This window comes from Vanellus vanellus (assembly GCF_965231255.1).
Source record: "Vanellus vanellus genome assembly, chromosome: 1".
NCBI lineage: Eukaryota > Metazoa > Chordata > Aves > Charadriiformes > Charadriidae > Vanellus > Vanellus vanellus.
Genome location: NC_138905.1, coordinates 162,689,597 through 162,712,751, shown reverse-complemented (window position 1 = coordinate 162,712,751; position 23,155 = coordinate 162,689,597). Strand labels below are relative to the sequence as shown.

General features: G+C 36.0%; 1 protein-coding gene across 1 annotated transcript in view; it reads right to left on the bottom strand.

Moving 5' to 3' along the window:
* Positions 1–22,890, bottom strand: part of DOCK9 (dedicator of cytokinesis 9) — a 110,886-nt gene extending 87,996 nt beyond the window's left edge. Inside the window, exons 1-5 of the mRNA XM_082484944.1 lie at positions 22,625–22,890; positions 13,419–13,535; positions 5,522–5,611; positions 3,851–3,933; positions 2,698–2,767 (exon numbers count right to left, since the gene is read on the bottom strand). Coding sequence (XP_082341070.1) covers positions 2,698–2,767; positions 3,851–3,933; positions 5,522–5,611; positions 13,419–13,535; positions 22,625–22,738 — 474 coding nt within the window. The 5' untranslated portion in view covers positions 22,739–22,890. The remainder of the gene's footprint in view (positions 1–2,697; positions 2,768–3,850; positions 3,934–5,521; positions 5,612–13,418; positions 13,536–22,624) is intronic.
* Positions 22,891–23,155: the final 265 nt, after the last annotated feature.

Sequence of the window (23,155 nt, the reverse complement as noted above, 5' to 3'; positions counted from 1 at the left end):
CTTGATACTACAGAAATTAGGTCAAGTAGGTGACACGGTCATCATCAACTACCAGAGCATCTGATGTAATGCCCCAGAAGCACAGACCAGAAATACTCAGTAAATTTTCATGTGTCCCAATGAGTCTCACTATCCAAACAATACAGTCTACTTATTTCATATTTTCAAGTCATTAGTCCTCACTCCTATTCTACTACCTAGATAACCATTTTTTTTTTGTATAACAATTAAGATGCAGAGACAACAACTTAAAACACTGGGTTTCAATTATGATTCTCCACTTCCACTGGTGGGTGTTATCCACAATGAAAGGGTGGTTTAAAAATCACTTTTACAAGTCTAAAATGATGAGTAGATGATGAGTTACCCTCAAAACTTGGTACAGAACAACCACTGCTCTTCTGTAATTTCACAAACTTTACATAGGACTATCTGACATGACAAGAATTCCTTCATTACCCTCGTTAACAAAAATTAAGATTTAGCTCTACTGAGACTATTTTTTCCAATCCAAAGACTCTGAAGTGCACTTTTTCCCAACTGTGTTGTACTGCATGATGTTTCCTAACAATAAAACTGATTGTAATTTGGACCTCTCTGGTTATACCATTTCTTTCTGTCAGGCAGAATTCCTGCCTATGGAGCCAAAAAGCTGCTGAATCTTTCCAGCTGACCACCTGTTCATACAAAGGAATCCAGAATCCAGTCATTAATACACAACTTTTACACTGAAAACATATTTCCTGTTTCCAACTGGTCAGTGAATTTCCTCACTTTTATTATTACTGCTGCACACTGTGATTGACTTTTTTTTAATGGTTTTTCCCACAAACTCAGCTCCAAAATTTACTTCAACAGCAACTGTTTCAACAAAAACAATTTCTTATCTTGATCCTACACCCCCGGCTGATTTAAAAATTCCATTTACAAACACCAACCTGATGGCCTGACAACCCAATTTAGTTTTGGAAAGTACTTCTCTCCTTTTTAATGGTGCAAGATTAAACTAATCTTTATCTGGTTTTCCTTCAATTTTAAATCACTCGCAGCTTTTTGTTTTCTATCATTCACTTAATAAATCAGCTTTCTTTAAAAAAACAAAAAAAAAAACAAAAAAAAACCAACCCCACAAACAAAAGTGAAACAAAAAGAGAACCAAACAACTTTTAATCTAAGATTTGCATATATGATTTTTGGCATACAAAGGTGTTAAAGTCAGGCAGAAAAACTCATATTAACTCTTCCCTTGAGGAAAGAATTTATGGTCCCCCCCCCACCCTATTGCCATGAAGCTCCCTTTTCTTCCTAGCATGCTTTTTTCTTGTGTTTATATTTTAAGTTCCTCAACAAAGAGTAACAGACCTCTTCTCCATTGACTCTACCTCTGAAGGAGATACTACATTCCTGCCTGCTCTAACAGGAAACTGGGCAGAAGGAAACAGGAATTCCTCCCCACTTATACTTCCTAGTAAAAAAAAAAATACCACCTGATAATAGCCAAGCTACAGTTTTTCAGTGTTTAACTAACTAGCCGTAAGTATTTTAACTAGTAACAATCATAGTCAATTATCTCTCCTTTCAATTTTTTTCATGTTTAACTCACTGTTTTCTAAAACACCTCTGTTGTCAGAAATATTATCACAGTAAATAATGCCAAGTCTTTTTAATTATACTAGAAAACATAATCATTCCCACCTTACAAATAGGAAGATTTGGATACAGATGCATGAAATTATATGTCCAAATATCACAGTGCAGATTAGTAGCAGCACTGGAGAAAGAGCATCCTGAGACTATCTGTTCAGGAATCCACCTATTCAGATGCACTCCCCTGGACTATTTTTTCACATTTACTTCAGAAAAACTTGTAACTAACTACTTTTCTTTCATATGCTGTAGTTCTGTAGTTCTAAATGCAAGGAATTTAGAAGCAAAGTAACTGTAAAAAGGTAAAAATCTCCATTTTAATTGTTTTCTGTGATGCAAGAGTTCAAGTACTTGTAAGAAAAGAAAACACTGGCATTTAAATACTGTGTTTTGAAACAGGGTGTGGTAAGAATTAAATAAATCACACAAATAACAGAAGCAGTTACTGAAAAACGTCTTTGACATTTGAAACATACTTGCAAATAGCTCGAAGCTATAGATATCACTGTCTTCCCTAAGACAATGACAAAAAAGAAAGTACCTTAGAATTTTAGTCAAATTTTTTAGCTTTTCTTTCCACGATGGATCTCCAGGTCTTATCCTCTACTCAAATTTGTTACAAACTAATTTAAGTCACGCTACACTGTCATGCATGCTTAAGTGCATGTACTGTCATGTTGGAACCTATGATTTTACTTGACTTCATGATTAAACTGCATGAAATATTTCTCTCTATATGCCCGTCTATACAGAAACAGTGTAAGACAAGACAGATTTTATGAAAGCTGAGGATTATACATCACCAAGTACTAAAACTTCAGTTTCACCATCTGTCAAAACTTGTTCTACTCACATGACAGATGTAAGGAGTACAACGCTATTTGAAAGGAGATAGGTAAAATAACTACATATTTTTCCAAACAGGCTGTTAAAGCTAATCTCTGTTTTCATTTACTGACTTCAACACTTAACCCAACTTGTGACCTCTTCTTACCCAACATTCTTTACTGAAAGCAACAGAAAGTAAGGAAAAGAAAAGTATTATCTCACCTCATCTTTATCTGCTTCTTCATCCACTTCATATAAATGAACTGGAAGCTTCTCTGGTTTTGTCCCTTTACTATGAAAGAAAAAACTTCTAAAATACTGGAAATTTTGTGATTAGTTCCATATTTTACAGCTGCAAAAATAAAGACGTTATTTCCCTGCCTTAAGGTGAAAAAACATAAGAATAACTGAGTAAAAGCATGTATTTTTCACGAAATGTTTATCTTAGCCAGCAGTTTTCTTGATTTGCACATCTGGCCACAGCCTTTCTTTTTTTCTGCTTGTCACTGTCCTTATGTGTAACTGGAGAGAACCAAATGCTTTCTCATTCACTGCACTTCCAATAACTTAGGAGCCAGAACTCATACCTGTAGCCATTGGCTCCTTTTAGGACAATGCATTTATTTAAAATCCAATTGGCTAGTGTGGTTTCTGTTCAGTGCAAGTAAAAACCAGCTACTGACTTTTACAAAACCCGTGAATATACCAGAACTTTTCACAGGAAAAGAAAGCTATTTCTTAACTGATGGATGCAGGAGAGTAGGTAGGGAAGACATAGATCTTCCAGAGTTATGGGATTCAGAGTATTCATCCACCCTCAGATATTGAAAAAGTTGGAAAAGATTTCTCTAGCAGATGGTTTAGAAAGCCTGTAATAGATGTGGATTAGGCTTTTGCTTTGAATCAGCCTGTGAAAATCTGCGCTAGTTCAAACACTTTCTCTAACCATCTCAGTTAGGTTCTATTCCCCAAGCTCCCAAAGAGAGTTCCAGAAGCTGCCTTTGAAGCTACAAAAACAGGATATCACCATTTTAGTTTCATCTAAACATTAGCCTGTTTTAGTTACAATACTTACATGCACATTGTTGATGATACAATTTCTTGTTTTGACCTTTCTATTAATAAGGCAGCATTATTAAGGTATCTTTCCAGAAAATAGTTTAACAAGATTTTTTTACCTTCAAGTTCATCAATATAAATTCCATCAAAGAAATCTTTATCATCTCTACGGACTATTAAATATTGATATAGCATATTTCAAGTTACATATTACGTGTACTAATACGTTTCCATAATAAATACATTTATACTAAATACAGTTAGAGTTCCTTCACAAATTCAAATTCTTTATTATACCACTAAATAACTTACTTACTTTGGAAGCTGTCGAAATTCTCCTGAGTAATCTTCATATCTATAGTTAACAACATGCCAGTCTGAATTGTAGGTTTTGATGCACTGTTTCAATGAAAACCAAATATCGATATGAATTGGAAGAGGAATAACAGCATTCCGTAGACACACACATACAAAAAAAAAAAAAAAACTCTTAAGATATGGCTGTTCATGAACTATTATGGTTATCTTTCGATCTCTGAAAATTCTCTACACTTCCCTTCTTTGTAATTACAGTCCAGTGCAACACAGTTTTTTGCAACAAGCGATATGTTTCAATAGGGTGTTATCATCTACTAGACATGGATCTTATAAAAGCAGAAAATGGTGAATACACTCAGCACCTGGATTAACCATCCTCAGTCATCTGAAATGTTAAAGCAGCATTTAGCTGCAGTTGAAAACATGAGTAAGCCTTCAGAAAACTCAGCATTAAAATACAGATGCATTATTAAAATAGATGCATTATTAAAACAGAATATTCAGTTTCACACATGCAGATACAGAGAAACTAAAAACATATTTTCCTTAAATTTAGACTTCTAGTGCAATTAAATTAATATTTAAATTTAAAATACATGCTTCCAGCTGCTGAATAGCAATTATGTGATTAAGCTCTGGACTAGATCACAGGAAATACCATTTTACTCCACCCATATTCCTACAACATAAAAGCACTGATTTATCTAGGGTTTGACTGAAGTAACATAAAAATGACAAAATCTATTGTCAGGAACCATATGGGATAAAATTTTATATGTTACATGAATAGACTTACATGCACACAAACATAGCATCTAATAATTCAAAAATATTTTCTTTATACTTCAAAATACAAAGTTAATACTTGCCAACCAATTGTTTCTGCAGCAACTCATTAAAACTTTATGAATTACCTGTAACACCTCTACCTCCTCGTCTACCTTAGTCAGATTTATCTTAGAGCTGTTTAGGTTGGTGATTAATATCAACTTAAAGTATATCAGTAGAAAACAAGTAGGTAGTATAAAAAAAAAGACAAAAACTCTAAACCTTTAATTCCTAAAAGGCTTCAACAAGACACTGAATGAAATGCAACATCCCAGTCAGAACCAAGGGAATTCCAATGTAAGCATGCGGTTATGAGAAACTTTAGGTTTGAGGATGTTTCTTCTACATATAGCACACAAACAGAGCAGTCATAATGAATTTTGGCCTCTACAAGCACACAGTTATCAATACCTCTGTTCCAGCAGACTGTACAAGATTATTATGAACAAATTAAGAATGACTTGTGTGAAACACCTTATCAAGAAAAACAAGTCACAATGATTCTCTCAGAGCTACTATTTCCTCCGATATTATGTATGGAAATTACCCATGTTCATCTGGGAAAGTCAAAAGTATAAAAAAGGTGGGGGAGAAATCCAATCACACAAACAAAATATTTCAAAGCTATCCTGTAATCCTTCTTTTTCAGCCACCAATGGAAAAAATACTAGGTTTTCCTGGAAATTTTCCCTTGAAATCATTGACAACTAAATGGCAATAAATATTTAATAATTTTTTCAGGGCTTTTTTTCTTGTTTCTAAAATGGTAAATGAAGCAGCAGAAAAACAATTCAGGTATAATATTGCTATTACGCACAGCCACAAGCAATTCCAGTATTACCTCAGTTACAAACAAGCTTTGAGCTTCCTTCTCTGCATTTTCAGGAACTGTTGAACGAATGTATCGACTCTGCCGTTTCAATAATGCTGTCTAATAAACAAGGAAAACAATCAATAAAACTTGCAATGAAAGGAAAGATGACACATAATGGCAAGAAAGGCAACAAACCCACACCAAAATAAGAAGAGTAGTTCAACTGCAGATCTCTGCTGTCAAAAAATGAGACCTGCACTGTTAAACTGAAGGTTTAGACAGAAGACCTCGATCACTGAAGTATACACTTCAGCTTGTCAAGTCAGAACTTGACAGTCCTATTCAGTCCTATCCTGTGCCAGAGTTCCAAGAGTCATAGAAAGGCTGCCAGAGAGCAAGAAAACTCTTTGTGACCATGAAATTCTGCTTCTCAGACGAACGCTAAAGCAAGCCTTACAGTACTTTAAATTTGTAAGTGTAAAAGATGAAAATTACAAAATCTTACGGACCACAGATGAAAATAACTACGTAGCAATAGAAATTATTCTTCACCATGTGGAAAAGAATCTCACAGTTTAGGTCATCAGAGATGGACAAGAGAGTTTGCATAGCCTGGACCTGTAAAGGGGTTGTGATCCCTCACTTGTTAGCTTACTCCACACATTGCAGCACCAGGAAGGATCACAGAAAAATGTGAAAAGAAAAAAATTCCATATATTAACGGTCAAAAAGAAAGTGTACACAAGTACATTACCTTAACTTATCTCTGTTGAGAGTTTGATCCATAAGGAGATCATTTCTGCCATTGGCAAAACCTCACCCCATTATCTGGGCAGACTATTTGAAGTTAGAGTATTCAAGCACAGTCAAGATTTAAAGAAAAAAAACAAAACAACTTAGCCCATACTCATGGTCAAGTCATTCGTCTAGTCCAGAACTCTGCTGAAAAGCAACAATGCTAACTGCCTGGGTGGGAGAGGTGGGTAGGTATTGAAAGCAAAAACCACAAAACCAACAACATTTCATGGAATCAGTAAATCTTTCAATATACAGTTTAAAAAATAAAATTGCAAGATGATAATCATTCATATGCTAACAGCATTTAAGAATTAAGTTTTCTGATTTCTAGAAACACATGCCTTATTTCAAACCATACAGTTTTTACAAGCTACAGGAAGAAACATTATTGAGAGAATTAAGCTACCTTATAAGAGCTAAAGGCCAGAACGTCTCGATCCTCTTCTCAGCCTGAAATATTCTGATATTTGATAGCAAATTATTTATATTTTATATATTTTCTATATGTATGCAGGTAGACTATGCTTTTTAAAAAAATATTATTATTTTTAAAACCCTCAGAGACTAGGGTGGCATATTTCCAGGCAGTTTTCCTGGCAAAGCCATGAACTCATGAATCAAGCCCTACCACTACAGTAGAACTTGGTAAAATTGAACTAGCTGTACATACTTCTTGAATGTCTGCTGCTGTTATCCTGCTATGCAATTATCAATAGGACAGTAAGGGTTTTTTCTAGTCTTTCATATATAAAAAGATTTTTATCTTAGTACTGTAGCAAGATCAGTGACAAAACAGAAGAATTTAATTTGTTGGTTTTGTTCATATTAGTAACTGTCTTAATGCATGCTGCTTCTTTCTCAGCTCATCCATCAGCTGCAGTAGTTCATCAGAGAGCCAGGAAATGCTGTGAGTAGTACCTTCTGATTTAGAGAAAATTCCTAAAAATAATTACTAAAGCAACAGCACAACAATATTTTAAAATGCAAGCACGCGCATATACATTATATTCCAAAAGAAAAACTAGGAAGGATTGTCTTCTCTACAAACTTTCTTCACAACTACATTGGTTAAACTGTTTCATAGAACTGAAATGTTTCAATTCTGGGTTTAAGTTACCCATGTCATTTATGTCAGCATCAGGAACTACAGAGCATTTGCCCCATGCTCTCAAAGAAGATATAAAAAAAACCTTTCAATTACTGTTTGACAGCACTGTAATGGAAAGGGTTTTTTACCTTCTTTAGGGAAGAGAGCTTTTAACACTAGCCAGGATTCACACACACTACTGAGGCACACAATTAACAGTGTCTTTTACTGATACAACTTTGTGAGTTATCTTCCTCAGCAATGCTACACTGAACAACAGGTCCACATGCAAATATCTCAGAGGAAAGAACTATAGTACATGTAGGTGAGGGACAGAAGCCAGCCAACACACCCATTCCTCAAGTCCATTTGACCTGTCTTCAGACATGTACATTTTGGTTTGTTATTTCTTAGCTTTTGCCTATCTCCCTCTTGTGTTTTTAACATGGGTCGTTTATATTTTTCTCTCCACTTTGGAGGCGTTCAAGCAGTTTCTGTTACCTGACAAGGTTCTCTTCCTGCCCTGTAAATTTGACAGTGTCCACCTAGTGACAGCACTCTTACTCTGTGCAAGTCTCAGCAGCTATAGTGGACACAGAAAGTACAAAAAATTGCTGCTGACATCACATACTCACTGCCAATACCCATTTTAAAAATTATTTTTTCCTCTTCACACACTCTTTCCAGTGTTGGCTGTTGAATATGAGCTAGTAAAATTTTCCCCCCAAACCACTTCCTCCTGCACTTCCCTTTAAGATGCTCGAAATTATGGTTATTAACAATTGATTATTCAAAATATTTAGAAAGGAATAAAACAAAAAAAGCGCCACAACAGTGTACAAGTGTATATATATAATCAATGCAGGTTATTTATAAAGTCCTGTATCTTACTGGTAACATAGAGACCATATAAAATGCAGGAAAAATGGGGAGAAACGTACACGGTTTCAATTCGTCACGTACTCAGGCAATCCTTACTTTAGATAATGTTACAGAGGCAAATGCTCAAGGAGCACTGAAAGAAATTTTTTTTTTTAAGAGTCAGTGGAAAAGATGGCATGCTGTATGTTAGATCATGCCCTTAAAGCTACTCCATGCCAGAAAACATTTATCAGTTGCATGAGAATTGTCATCATAAGGCTCCATCATAAGGTAATTTCCAAACTAAACTGAAGCCTTGATTTATAATACTTAGTTAAAGACTCAAGGAAAAACACAAAAGAGATTTTAATAGAAAAAAGTCGTAGTGGAATTTTTTTGAGCATTTCAAAATAAGTTATTGCATTTTTACCAGTTTACTTTGTCATCTCTAAAATAAGGATGTTACTTGAACGTGGGCTTTTTTTTTTGGTTGTTCCTTCTACTCAAGATATGCCCTTCTTGTAAAATGACCTGGGTTTACTTTTATTTCTGCAAAGTTGGCATAATATCTACTTTCAGAAGTACTTAACTTGCATTAAATAAAAGCTAAGATCTTTAAGTGAAAGTGTGCTAAATCCATATGGCTCAGAACCTAAAGTAACAGTGGTGAAACAAGGTCTAAGCTAGGCACTAAAATGCCTTCAAAATAACAGTGAGATAACTTTGTAATGGCATCTTTAATTTAGGTAGGAATGTACCCATATTGTATTTGTTACAAGTAAACTTATCCTGTATTGGGAAAAATATTTCCAATAAGAATGGAGATAGTACTCAGAAGTTAGGTATTTTGAAACAAAAGCATTTAGATACAAGGTCTCTTACTGCAAAGCAATCGCTAGTATAGTTTCAGGTTAAGGTTTCTTTTAATAATTTACCTGCTATGCAGTTAATGTAAACATCACCAATTTCACAGTCATCGAGCATATGATTTTAATGGATCCGTGAAGGTCGTCTGTTTTAAACTAATGTTATTAAGTTATCAAGGCATTTCATTACTGAGTAAATTACTGAAATTCAGGCGACTTGGAAGAATTACAAGCCATGAAGAGGCACAAAAGAGGATACAAGAGTACCCAATGGATACAGTCATTCAGGATTATGCAAGAGAAGACTCTTTCTTCTCAGTCTGGAAGAGGCATAGCCTTAAATGACTTACAGTATTGTAATTGAGAGTAGCAAGAATGTTAATAGGAGATGTTCCAATGAGTGGCAGGAAAGTGGTTCTGTCATCTTAATTAAACAAACACATTATAAGGGGACCGTAATAAAAACAAAACAATGACAAAAAAGCAGCTAGAAATGAACAGACTAAAAAGCGTGAAGGTACTGAAAGATTAGACAGCCCAATTATTAAGAATGAAAGCAGACTCAGTGCTGTTAACAGTAAAAAGGATCTCCAAACACAACTGCCCCTATAAATTTGATAAGAACAAGCTAGGGAGTAACCTGATTAGTGAATTCAGTGCAGAAAACTCAGAACTTGAGCCAGGGAAATGCAACTGAAACAATCTTGAAATGGTAAATTGAAAAATGACCCAATACGAGAAGAGAAAGTTGCTGATAAAGAGCTCTTCTGGAAACTACAGAAAAGGAAATCGTGCTGTTATTTGGATATGATGGCATCAAGGAAAATGTAGAAGCTCAAAAAGAAAGAAAAAAAATTATAAGCCTACTTATTTGGATTTGAAAATCAGCATGAAGCAGGACAAAAATCATGTTTTTCTGAAAAGTAAATAAGCTCCTACCAAACATACATAAAAGGAGAGAAACCGGGATCCATAACCTCAGCTAACCAAGTTTAGGACAATGGCAAATGGATTTAAATTGAAGTCTGCAAAGGTTGAAGTAACTAGATCAGTTGGCTGAACAATAATCTTTCAATCTTTATCAGTTTTCCCAGAGCACAGCATTTTCTGCTGCGTCCTTGCTCCAATATTTCTTTGAGCTACTTCTGACAGCGTGTCTGGAGAACAGTCACAGCTGAACAGTAAAAGGTGACTTACTGGTTATGTTTCCCCCCCCCCCTTTCCCTCACTAAACAAATAACTTTCATTGGGAAAAAGAAAGAAAACCAAGCTGTATGTTGTCCAAAGAAGCTAGTTGCTGTGCAAGCTTTCTTTTCCAATATGGACTAACAATTCATATCAGTTCTCCTTTAATATTTAGCTTCTTTGAGGTGGTAAGATTTACAAACTCAATGTGGCACTGACCATGACCACAGAACAAGACATTAAAACATTTGTAACAAAAATCTTGCCTTTGAATTCCTGTAAATGTTGTTACCAGTTATAGGAAAAAATCCACATTAATTAAATAACATTTCAGTTATCTAACTACATTACCTGAAAAAAAGTTATCCAAATTATGCATAAACATTTGTCTCCAATTTCTCCCAAAATAATTTCACTTTTAGCACAAATTCAATAGCATTATCAATTTGCTTCTTTGACACTACGTAACTTCTTCTGTAATCTACTAAAAATTGTAGAAATAATATCTAGTGCTGAAAAGTAAGTACTTTCTGTGTTAAGTGCTAGTTTTAAGACCAAGCTGGTAACAAAATAACCTTACTCTTAATGTCTTTATAAATTATCAGGGCTTGGCTTCCTTTTTAGGCAAGTGTTTTTTAGATTGTAATCACAAGATTGTAAGCACAAGGAAGAACTTTGTAAAAATAAAAACTAAATGCTCTACAAGGAAATGGCTTGAACAGGTTTTTAGACAATGGTAGGAGTCTCCACCTATTAACTGTTCTAAGTGCGTATACAGGTAGTTCTAAATACTCTAGCTTGGTATTTTAAATTCATCCTGGGGGGGGGGATGAGGGTAGTATCAAACATTTGAGCCAAGGCTTACCCAAGAGCTGCCCAAACACTGTGTGACAGCAACAAGTTAGGAAAAAGAAATTAAAAAAATGTATGTGAAGTAGAATGGCAAATAAAGAAAATATGCCACTATTCAAATGATATTGGCAACTATATCAAGACTAATGGTTTCAAAACTGTAAATATGATTATGGGAAACTGCACAGGTTAAAAGGTTTAACCTGAAAAAAAAAAAAAAGCATATAAGCGATATCTGTTCTCTGACTCAGTAATATTTTCTTAATACATTGAATGATGAATTTAAATGCATTGTGCTGCTGAAAACAAGCTAGACAGATCAAATTAGCATTGTAGAGTTATGTGTACAATAAAAATATTTGGAGTAAGTTTGTGCCAGCAAATCCTAAAAGGAAATAAAAGTTTGATAGCATAATAATAAAGTTTGATAGTACAAACCAGTCTCTTCTTATAAATCAAGTATAAAATGAGACTCTGCCAAAGACTATATAGGGAAAACCCAGAAAATGTGTTCAGATATTGCACTGCTGAGAAACAGGAAATCTGACTATATTCCAAACTTGTGACTACCTGAAGGAAATCCTCTGATGTAACACACATTTTAATACCCACCTTGACGAAAATCTGACCAATCCAAACAAAGGATGACAAAAGACATTACAGTTTGTGAACAAAGTTGTATAGGCCTGCAGTTAAGAACTGCAGAAGAGGCAATTGAAACAGCAGTTAAACACTGCAGATATGCTCCAGACTGCTCAAACAAAATGCCTGAGGATATTCCTGAGAGGTTTGTTTCTTCCCCATTGATAATTCAGAGCTGTTCACCAGAATGACCCCTGGTAATTGAACTAGTCAATGAGATAAGAGTGTGCTTAGCAGAAGTATCCTTGATTCCTCTTGATATGCAATACTGAAAAGCCCCACTGTAGATATGGATCCAGCTGATGTAGCCCACACACACTTTTCAGTCCCAAAGCCAATACCTGGTGTAGGGCATCATCACCAGTGGTCTAGCATTTAAACACGAGTATCATTACATAATGTTCATAGGCAGTATGACTTCCTTTTGTAAGAAGACTTACTTGCAGTCCTTCAAAACTTTCACATGTGGCTGAGAACACAGAAGACCAAACCACTCTCTAAATACCTGTAGCTTGCTAAAACCAAAATTTTTAGCTCAGAGTGGGAAGGCTACAAGTAGAGTTCTTCATGTAAGAATCCGTGATAATGAAGAACATACACTGTATTAAAATCAGAGTCCATATGCACTCATGTAAATACTTAAATAGACTAGAGAGAATTAATGAAAAACTCAACATATGTAATTTATGGGACTTTATATGCCCTTCTGTAGAAATACACCAACTCATCACCAACTTTCCCCACAGTAAACATAAACTTAGCTTCAACTACTTGGCTGAATAAAGTGCTCATCTTTTCAGGTAGGTTTTTTCAGAATAATTCTAAGGTATTCATCTATGACACAGTCCTCTGAAGTAGTTAGTTTACAGACAGTTCATATGTCTGCATTAATTTTCAAATATAGGTAGACATTTTGACTGCATGTATGGGCATGTGGGAGAAAGACTTTCCTCACTATTTACACCAACTCCAATCTCTTAAGATGTTTGGTGGTTATCCTGACTGGATCTACAACAAGATTTTTAAAAGTGTATTTAAATAAACAATGTATTTAATAAACAGAGTTATTTGACAGAAATATATCAGGATGATCACAAATCTTGGTAAAGTCTGGCTTAAACAAGTCAGAGCCCTGTTATGCAGAGGGTATTTTGCCAAAACTCAAATTTGGCTAGTAACATGCAGCTGAGAGTAACAATTTTCATTTGAACAGGTTCATGCCCTTCACTGTTAAGGAGGCAGGAGGAACAAACAACAAAAGACCCAATCAATTTAATAATTAAAATATGACAAAAAGCAGATTTAAAAAAAAAAATAATCACTTTTTCCTATGTAAGAAAGGAAGGGTATATCTAAAAATGACCGATCACCTACTTCAAAAGGCAGTAAAATTGCTGAGTTGCAGAAGCAGATTTTGTAACATGAACGGATGAAGAAACTGTGCTATTTCTTTTCCTGTAAGCTGACAGAATAAATTGAGCAGTGTAAAAGGACTCATGGCAAAGAACTTAAATCTTTTTTTGTAGCTAAAGAGAGTTTAAAAAACAAAGAAATGGGAAGTTATCATCTCATGACTACTACAGCTAAAAATCTGTCTTTAAAAGAAAAAAAAGGAGGGGGAGGATTAAATTACCTGAAAGTCATCATAAGGGAACAGTAGCATCTCACGTAAAGCATCATTCAAAATCTGTGTTTTCCTCTGAACAATGACATTTTCATAGTCTATTGGTTCTATGAGCTTTGGTTTTGCCTAGGAAAAAGAAAAAAAAAAAAAAAGGAAAATAAATTCAGGTATATTGAGGAAAAATTACAATTGTTGACTCATTTTAAGAAGTTACTCTTTAAAAAATTGGCAGAATGAGATTTCACCTACATCAAAAACTAACAGTATTCAAAATGCAGACTTTATGTCACACTATAACGTATGGACAAATGCACCTGATAATTACAGAGACAAGCATGCTATTTGCCTCAGAAGGAAGAAACAGAACTATTTCACAAAACACATAAGTCAGAGCTTATCAGAATAATCACATATGTATTCTCACTGCAAAAAAGATTATCAAGAAATTACTGGTCTCTTATGTCGGTGGTTACCTTTGCTTGATATTGCCCAGAAAGTTCTGATCTGAATTTTGCAGGGATTAAAACTTTAAAAGCTTTGTTTTAATTCAGTAGTAACCTGTAGTAGGCGTAGGCTCATTGACATTCCTTCTTCTCTATATTTTTTTCAAAATTCCCATAGGCCATCTCCTTCATCTTAATTGCATGAGTCACTTTCTTCAGTTACTCTGCATTGATTCAACATTTAAACCCTATACTGCTGTTAAGGCATTACAGCTGGCTGTGCACAATCAGACAGAAGAACCTTCTTCACTGCACCAAGCATTCTGTTAAGTGGTCAGATGGCAAAGCAGGTTTAGAGAGAGCTCTCAATGAGGCAGCACTACTTCCGAGTGTACAAACTAATGCAAAGCTGGAACTACAATCTAGCCTGCGCTTTCTGCAACTAAAATTGTGCATCACAGTTTCAGACACAAAATTACCCTTTTTTTTTTTCCAAGTGGCAGTTAGGAGAGACTTTCCAATTGATACTTTCTTAAGATCAGTGGTACTATTTTCAAAGTAAGGTATATTAAACATAAACCTTAAATATAAGCAGCAAGGCCAGCTTATACCATCATTACAGCTAATCAGACAAGATGAGATTTATATATATTTTTGCATAACTTATGTCAACAAGCTTTCAAATTCCAGCTGTACTACACAGAGGAAATACCTTTATGTCTAGCAGTAACTGCTATTAATCATTAGTATATTAATAATATTCCTGAGAAACCATACAAGTGGTTTCTTCATCCAAAAGTGAATCAAATACATTTGTTTTTCAAGGAATTAGAAAAGCTTTAGTCAGATAAAGTTACCAAAGTTTTGAGGTTTAGTTCCCAGGCTACTCAAAAGTTACTTGAGATCCCCTCGTATCTACCACACAGTAGTTTTACTGTTAAGCAAAATACAAGATCATAGCAGAGCATAACAGCTGAAAAGACTAAAAAAGCAAAATCTGGAAAATAAATCTACCAGAAATGATGAATGAAATGTAGCTTTGTCAATAAAATCAGCTACCTTTTACAATCACACTGGAAGGATTTACTAGAAGTTTCATAAGCTATATAACAACATGCTCAGTACAGACCAACAGAGCCAGGAGACAGTGGAAAAAGATTAGGTTGAGCTTGCCATCTTTCTCTTCAGAGATGGAGAGCAGCTGTTAAGTTCGCTGTATATTGTACACCAACACATTTCGAGAGCTTAGCACCTGAACCACAGCTGCTGCTACATCTTTTCCTCTCAGTCATGAACATGAGTTATCACAAAGCCAAGAATGAACACCAGTGTCCATGAGAAAAGGCTTAAGCTTATGTTCAGGCACGCATCTGTGCTGAAGTGGTTGGACCATTTTGACTTAGCTAAGAAAAGTATAAGAGAAGCACATGAACACAGCATAAGAAAAGGCGACATTTTCTCTAATGTACTACTTGCACAAAATATTTTGATTGCAAGAAAACTTTCCATTAAATCTGACTTTGAATATTCAGACTGCTGCAATGAATCCCAAACTGCTGAAATGGTGTGCTCCAAGCTTCCTTAGTACTCAGAAGGCCAGATGCACCTTCTTTACCCAACTATTTGATGCATTTCCTAGATGCAGACTATACCAAATTACCCCTTCACAAAATTTCAGGTTGAACAGTCCCGGTGTGCCAGATTGTCACAAGAAGTTCTGATTCCAAAGAAACTCCAGTAACTTCACCTACACTCTCCAACTCTTCACCAAGGCAATAACTGTCCAGTACAAATTTGCTTCCTTAAGCACATGAGATGAGGATAACACAGAGTGTGAAAAGCCCCTCAAACTTTACTGCTTTTTGAATGAAATAAAAAAAAACTCTTTATCAGTCAGAAAGTAAGACACTCTTTGCTCACCTTTCTCCCACTTTCAATGTAAGTAACAAGTCTCTCCCTACCTACCCATGCAAGCAAGATGCTCACCTGTCAATCACTGAGCTTGAGCTCTTGCGCAGTATACTCTTACGTCAAAACAAGGTTTAGAGACTACTACAGTACCATGGCCAAGTCAGTCCATTTGGTCCAGTTGGCCTTTACCACATGACCATTCCTTCTGAAGAGTTTGTCATGAGAAATGATATGCAACATGCTGCAGTGACGGGGTGATTTGAGTGTGGTGCAGGATGACTGACCTTTATGAGAAACAAAAATAAATACTCCAAATTAAACTGGGTCTAAGAAATGAGTAGGGGAAAAAGACCATTAGAGTTGTGTATACGATCAGTCTCTTCAGTTAGCTAAAGATTTGGCTTCACAATTGTCTTTAACTGAAAGGAAGTCTGACACTAGAAGGGCCACTCTTTCGTGGCACATTCGTGAGCCTTCTCACACTAGTACTAGCAACTGAACAGTCATATTTTGAGATAGATTAGGAGATGTCTGGCTTCAGAAGGTCACTCCCAACCAGCAAGCTTTCAGCCAGATTAGCTCTCTGAAATGCTGGTCAGATGGCAGCATCACCGCTTACGTCAATAGATAGGAGCTAATGGGACCCTTTCAGAAGCAGGAGAGATTCAGATTACTAAACAGAACGTGAAATTCTGTTCTTATTAAAAGCTGTTGCAAAAGCATTTTTGAATTCTGTTACTCAGCTTCAGTGCAGCTCACAATTTTTAAAATGTCTTAAAAAAATTAGTTGAGGCCACACATTTTAATATACTTTAAATGCAATTTGGGAAACCCTTTAAAGGAAAGAAGAAACATACACACGGCCAATACAGTCAGAAGGTTCACATAGCAGGACATCTACTGTCTGAACTTGCAAGCAGATAGATCACAGCACCAATTCCACTAACTAATAGCAAGGGAAAGCTGTCACCTCAAATGGGTAATGGATTTTTATGTGGTGCCGCGCACATCTTTTTTTCCCCGGTGCACCCTTTTGTCCAGGTCCATCCTCCTGTTAATTCTCTTGGGAAGGCAACAGCTGAAGGCTGGAAGAAAGCTAGCTCTGGCTCCTCTCATTTTACCAGCAGAAATAGAAGAAAAGGATTACTTTTAAAAGCAGCATAACTAAAATTATTTCATGGGTGCACACACAAACACAAAATCACTTCACAGCTAATTCAAAACCCAAAGATGCATATACTGCAGCTTCAGAAAACATCAAATTAATTGCAAATGCATGTCACTACCCGATAGTCACAAAACAGGTCCACCAGAACCATAAAATTAATAAAAAAGCATCTTAAAAGAAAATGAGCTTTGCTCACATTTTGCTTACATGCTGTAAGTACAAGATTTAAAAAACAACAACAACAACAACAACAACAACAACAACAACAAAACGCCCTCATTAGAAGCTTTTAAAGAATCTAAAGCTCTCTGGAGCAGAGGTTCTGAATATACCTGCTCCTCTAAGTCAATGGGACACAGAGATAGTTAGTGGTACCAGAAAACCACAACATCTTCCTATTTAATCAGTAGAGTATCCGATTTGCAGAAATATCATTTCTGTAAAAAATCATGAAGAATTTGCTTCCCCAAGTTTCTCCAAAGTGTTACTCATCTTTCTTAGTCATTTGTCAGATTCAAAAGGAAGAGGATGTTTTATCAGTTTGAACCAGATATGAAAAAAAAGAAAACAATAAACAGAACACTGACATTGGCATTTCGCCAAACTTACACCACAAGGAAGCAAATTCTTTCTCAAGCTCTTCTTCAGAAAAAAAGATTTTTCCGGTCTATTATTTCATGTAATATAAAAGATGCTGGGTAGATATGGTATTGTTGAATATGATTTATGGACCAGCTGACAGATAAAACTCAGTCCAGTCAAAACTGCAAAATCAAGTTTACAGGAACTAGAAGTCAGTCTTTCAAACAAGGCTTAACTTTTCATATTAACTTAATAAACAACATTTTCATTTCTGTAATTTAAGAAAATGCTAAGAGCACAGGGCTTCATGGGGTCAAGCACTCAAGCTAACCAATGCCATATATGTAGGAAGATAAAACAGCAAAGTATCTGCCATACTACTTTGATTTTTGCTAGTGTATTATAGGTATCGAAATAAGAAGCGTTTCAAAACAGCAGTCATGACCAAGCATGGTAACGATTTTAATATGCCTGAATATGGTTTATATATTCAGACAAGCAGTGTCAAAAGCCATCAGATAAAAGGAATGTTAAGTTCGGAGTTCAACGATTGCCTACAATATATATTACAGAAAAAAATAATAGACTACTAATTTTTTTGTATGTTTAAACTGAGACAAACATTATCTTCTGTGGAAAGGGACCTGGGAGCCCTGGTAGACAACAGGATGACCATGAGCCAGCAATGTGCCCTGGTGGCCAAGAAGGCCAATGGCATCCTGGGGTGCATCAAGAAGAGTGGCCAGCAGGTCGAGGGAGGTCATCCTCCCCCTCTGCCCTGGTGAGGCCGCATCTGGAGTATTGTGTCCAGTTCTGGGCTCCCCGGTTCAAGAAGGACAGGGAACTGCTGGAGAGGGTCCAGCAAAGGGCTACAAAGACGATAAGGGGACTGGAGCATCTTTCTCATGAGGAAAGGCTGAGGGACTTGGGTCTTTCTAGTCTGGAGAAGATAAGACTGAGAGGGGATCTTATCAACACAAATACTTAAAGGGAGGGTGCCAGGTAGATGGGAACAGTCTTTTTTCAGTGGTGCCCAGTGACAGGACAAGAGGCAATGGGCACAAACTTGAATATAGGAAGTTCCATCTAAACATGAGGAGGAACTTCTTTATTTGAGGGTGGCAGGGCACCGGAACAGACTGCCCAGAGAGGTAGTGGAGTCTCTGACTCTGGAGACATTCAAAACCTGCCTGGATGCCGTCCTGTGCAACTTGCTGTAGGTGACCCTGCTTGGGCAGGGACGTTGGACTAGATGATCTCCAGAGGTCCCTTCCAACCCTGACCATTCTGTGATTCTGTGATTCCTCTTGTCTTCTCACAAAACAAAGGACAGTCAGGTTAAGCACACTGAGTATTGCTAGCCTCATGCTACAAAACATCATTTACCTTATAGAAACATATTTAGCACATACACCTGCAAATTAACAAGTGCCCATAGAGTGGAATGGAGCTACAAGCACTAACAGGCCACACGGCATACAAGTTGATGAATATATGGTTTACATATTTCTAAACATTGGCTTGAGAGAAGCCACTTTGGACACATAATAAGATTATTTAATATTAAACATGGGTAACAGCTCCCTGTATCTTATTGTCCCACAACCACAATAAACTCAAAATAAATTGCCCGGGTTGGGTTATTTTTTTAATCAACTTAAAAATCCATTCAAAAATTTATATGTATCCTAGAGCTTATTCTTAAATATTATATTACTCATTATCCCTTTTCTTAGGTATGGTTAACTTTGTGGTGTAAACTTAGGTGCAGAGGGAGGGAATAAGCTGCTATAGGTTTATGTGAAAAATTACCACTATGCATATATTTAAGCAACAATATGCTTTCATTGACAAATTCAAAACTTTTAAGTCTCTAGGACTTGAAAGAATGAAATGCATTGTCACTTGTTCTCATGCTTACCTAAACAGATCAGAAGTGCTTGCTGGGGCTACAGACACAGACTGGGCCATATAAAGAGTAGACAGTTACACAAGCTTTTTTGCACAGTGTTTCTTTAGAAAACAATAATTAACTTTTTTTTTCCTTCCAGTTTAACCTGAAAGTCTGAAAACTCTTGTTCTGTTGTTCACCCAAGTCTTCAGGGTGCAGTAACAGAAGAGAATGGGGGTTTCTAAAACAGTCTAAATTACAAAGCATTGTGCTTTTATTTATAACAAGCCATTGATGGTCAAGGTCCATTTAAACACAAGAACACTTTTCAGAGCTCAAACATTTTGATAAGACCTTCTGTATTGCCAGTGTTTGCCTCAGATTGTTAACGTGGATGCAGTTCCAGTTGTTTAATTTCCAGCTTCCTCTGTGATCTGCTTTGCCTTCAGATGCAAAGTAAGCATGCCGTGTTCTATGAAGTACTCTTATGAGCACAGAAACACCAGAATCAGACTCGGGCAATGCTCTGCTGGACAGAAGAGCTCAGGTGCCTTACATTTCATACTGCCAGTGTGTTTCCGAGCTGAAAGACGGCCTCCTGGAGTTCCAACTTCCCAGAAACACCATCTGATTTGATAAGCAGTTACTACTTCTGACTATCAAAATGAAATTGGACAACACGTGTACTAATTTGGTAACTTCTACAACAGCTAGCACAATAACAGTTCACCCCAAACAAGGTTTTGAGGCACCACCTGGAAAATCTAAATGCTTTTTCCATGCTTGTTAACCTCAAAAGCAAAGTTATGACACAATCTACTTCAAATTGCAGGAAAACAAGAGAGCACGCGTACTAACATATTGGCACTGAAAACAGCAGATGACTCCTTTTGTGAACCCACCCACCTATCCAGGAAAAGATAATTCCGGCACAGCATTCAATTAAATAACATTGTTTCAATATCACACGGGGGTGCTTAAACTTACAAATCCTCAGTTCCCTCAATAATAGCAGACTCTCTGTGAACCGCATTTAAAAGAATTAAATGAATACCACAAAAAACTTGTTGATTCCTTGAAGTCCTGACAACCGATTCTGTCTCATTTTTATAACGAATACTCAAAAAACTCAAGTACTAGGTAAATCACATCATAATTCCCTATACAAAAGGAATACATCCACACTTGAAAGAATGTTCTAGGCAATAGTTGATGAGAAGTATTACTAGAGTAAACCAGAAGCCTCCTGTTCCAAAAACTTTTGAGTATTGCTATCTAATACAATTCTAAGGCTTCTAATCCAGAAAACAAGATCTGCCATTTACATTTTGTCACACCAACCAGCACGTTATCAGTCTTACTTATTGCCTTACTGCACCCTACACCAGCGAGAAAACACCTACTTTTGCTGCGGCAGTAAAAATCTACTGCAACATCACAACCCAGTGAAATAAAAATGGACCCAAATGTCGGTGTTAAATGAAACATAGCGCCCTACTTTTCATTTTGTGCCTAGCCGTACACTTAGCGCAAAGTGCCCTTGCACCATTTCATCTGGTTTTCTTCAATAAACTAGACAAAAGCAGAGCAAAAAAGGGATATTATACCATCTATAATTATATGCCATATATACACTTGTCTATACATGTAACAGATTAAGACCAAAATAGCAACTGAAATGACAGTGAAGACATTTTTACGTGACCTGTGTGGAAACTAAATGTTCTTCCCTTGAAATATTGACCTTTGTTTTGAATGCACCCACTTCATTTGAAAATGCAAAAAAGAGAGGGCAAACTCTGAAGGTGTATTAATCTATGAACATTAAATTAAGTAGTATCTGGAAAATTATAACAATGTAGTTTATAAACAGTTATAAGTAAACACAATAATGCTTTATACTTTTTTTTTTTAAAGTAAGTACATATGCTTGCTGATCAACTGCTGTACTCTAAGTATCTGCAGAAACAGTAATATCCTCTCTGAGTATTCATGGGGGAATAAAAACAGTTCTAAATAAAGTTAAACATTCCAAAGGCAGGAAAGCACACACAAGATTAGCTCATATTGTACCGATGAAAATCTGGACCAGAAATCAGTACACACCCATACAAAAAATCCCACGTTTTACTAACTAGTGCTCTCAATAGAATGAAACTAAAGAAAACAGTGTAAAGGAAAAGAAAATTTGTCTTACTAACACACTAATAAGCTTTCAATTCCCATAAAGTTACAAGTGTGTATCACTAAATACAGATAGCCAAAATATTTTAGTTCAATTCTTAAATGAGTAGCATGACGCTCAAATAAGGGGGGGGACCATAATTTGATCATCACAGCTCCCACTAACTTCAACCTCAGCCAGACAAATAAAGAGGAGACTGTCACCCTTTATTTCAGCAATTAAGTATGGGCTATTACTAAGTAAAATTGGAATTTTAGTAAGAACTATCAAAGCACTTCTTTCTACTGATAAATAAGTTATTAGTTTAACAATCCTCCTCTGTTATTTGAAAAGGTTTATTGTCCTAGCTGGAGAGAGTTGGTGGATACATTACAGCTTGCTTATTATGTTCTCTTGCTGTACTATTAAAATTCCAACAGAACTAAGTGTGTAGCGATATATAAAAAAATAAATGTTCTTATTTGATTACTTCTCCAACTTATAGAAATATTCCCTTTTCCCTTACTGGAAGCTGCTTTAAAACTTTCAATTCCTAAATAATGTGCATTGAAGGCATTGAAAAATAGATCCTTTAACAGAAGTACACCTGAATTACTTAGACAGTTCTTAGAACATTTAAGTAAAATTTAACTGTTACACATACGGTCTCTAGAGAGTTCAAATATAATTTAATTGAAAAATATGCTGGGCAGTTAAAAAATAGAGGTGTTAGAATGGATTTTAAAGTGTAAGTAGTTTTCATGCTAGGTTCAAAGAGCTGTAAAACTACATTAGACAGAATAGATACTGAAAAGCAACTAGTATGAAAACCGAATTCCAAACTCACAATCAGAGAGAACCAAAGATTTGGTAAACCAGAACAGCAAAAATTAATTAAAAAGGCAGACAGCACACATGAAGAATCAAACCTAAATCTTAAACACACCTTCTTCACAAGTAAGAATGCATCATTAGCGTCAGATTAAGCAGTTTTTCACTGGCAGTCAGAACTGGAATTATTAAAGGTAAGAGATAGCTTGTTTAAACAATTCTTACCAGCACCACCACAGGACTCTCCACTTCTACTTCACAAGGACCTCCATCCTTGCACTGCTGCGGAGACTCTATAATACGCTCTTTCTTAGGATTTCTGTTTGTTCGTGCCTGCATTCTTTGATTGAAAATACAAGCAGCAGCAAAACTGTATGCTTTTTGGCATCAAAGTAATCAACATGCCAGTGATCCAGCGAAAACAATAGCTTTTCCCCCGGCACAAAGAGCAGAAAGTACAAACTAGTGTAACTTCTCAGCTGCAGTTTGCTAAATCTGTCATGGTGGGAATGCATGACAGACAAAGGCCAGCCCCTAAGCACTGTTGTATTCCTCTGGGGGAAAAAAAAAAAAAAAGAGAAGGTGGATCCATTTTAATGCCTTAAGGTTATGAGTGAAACACAAAAGAGAATGTGCATTTCTAAAATGACCATGTAAAACAGTCCAAGTCTTTTACAGCACTTATAAAATCAAGGTTTCAATATTTCAAAATATTTTTATTGTAAAATTTAGCCATTTACTGACAAGTGGGCATCT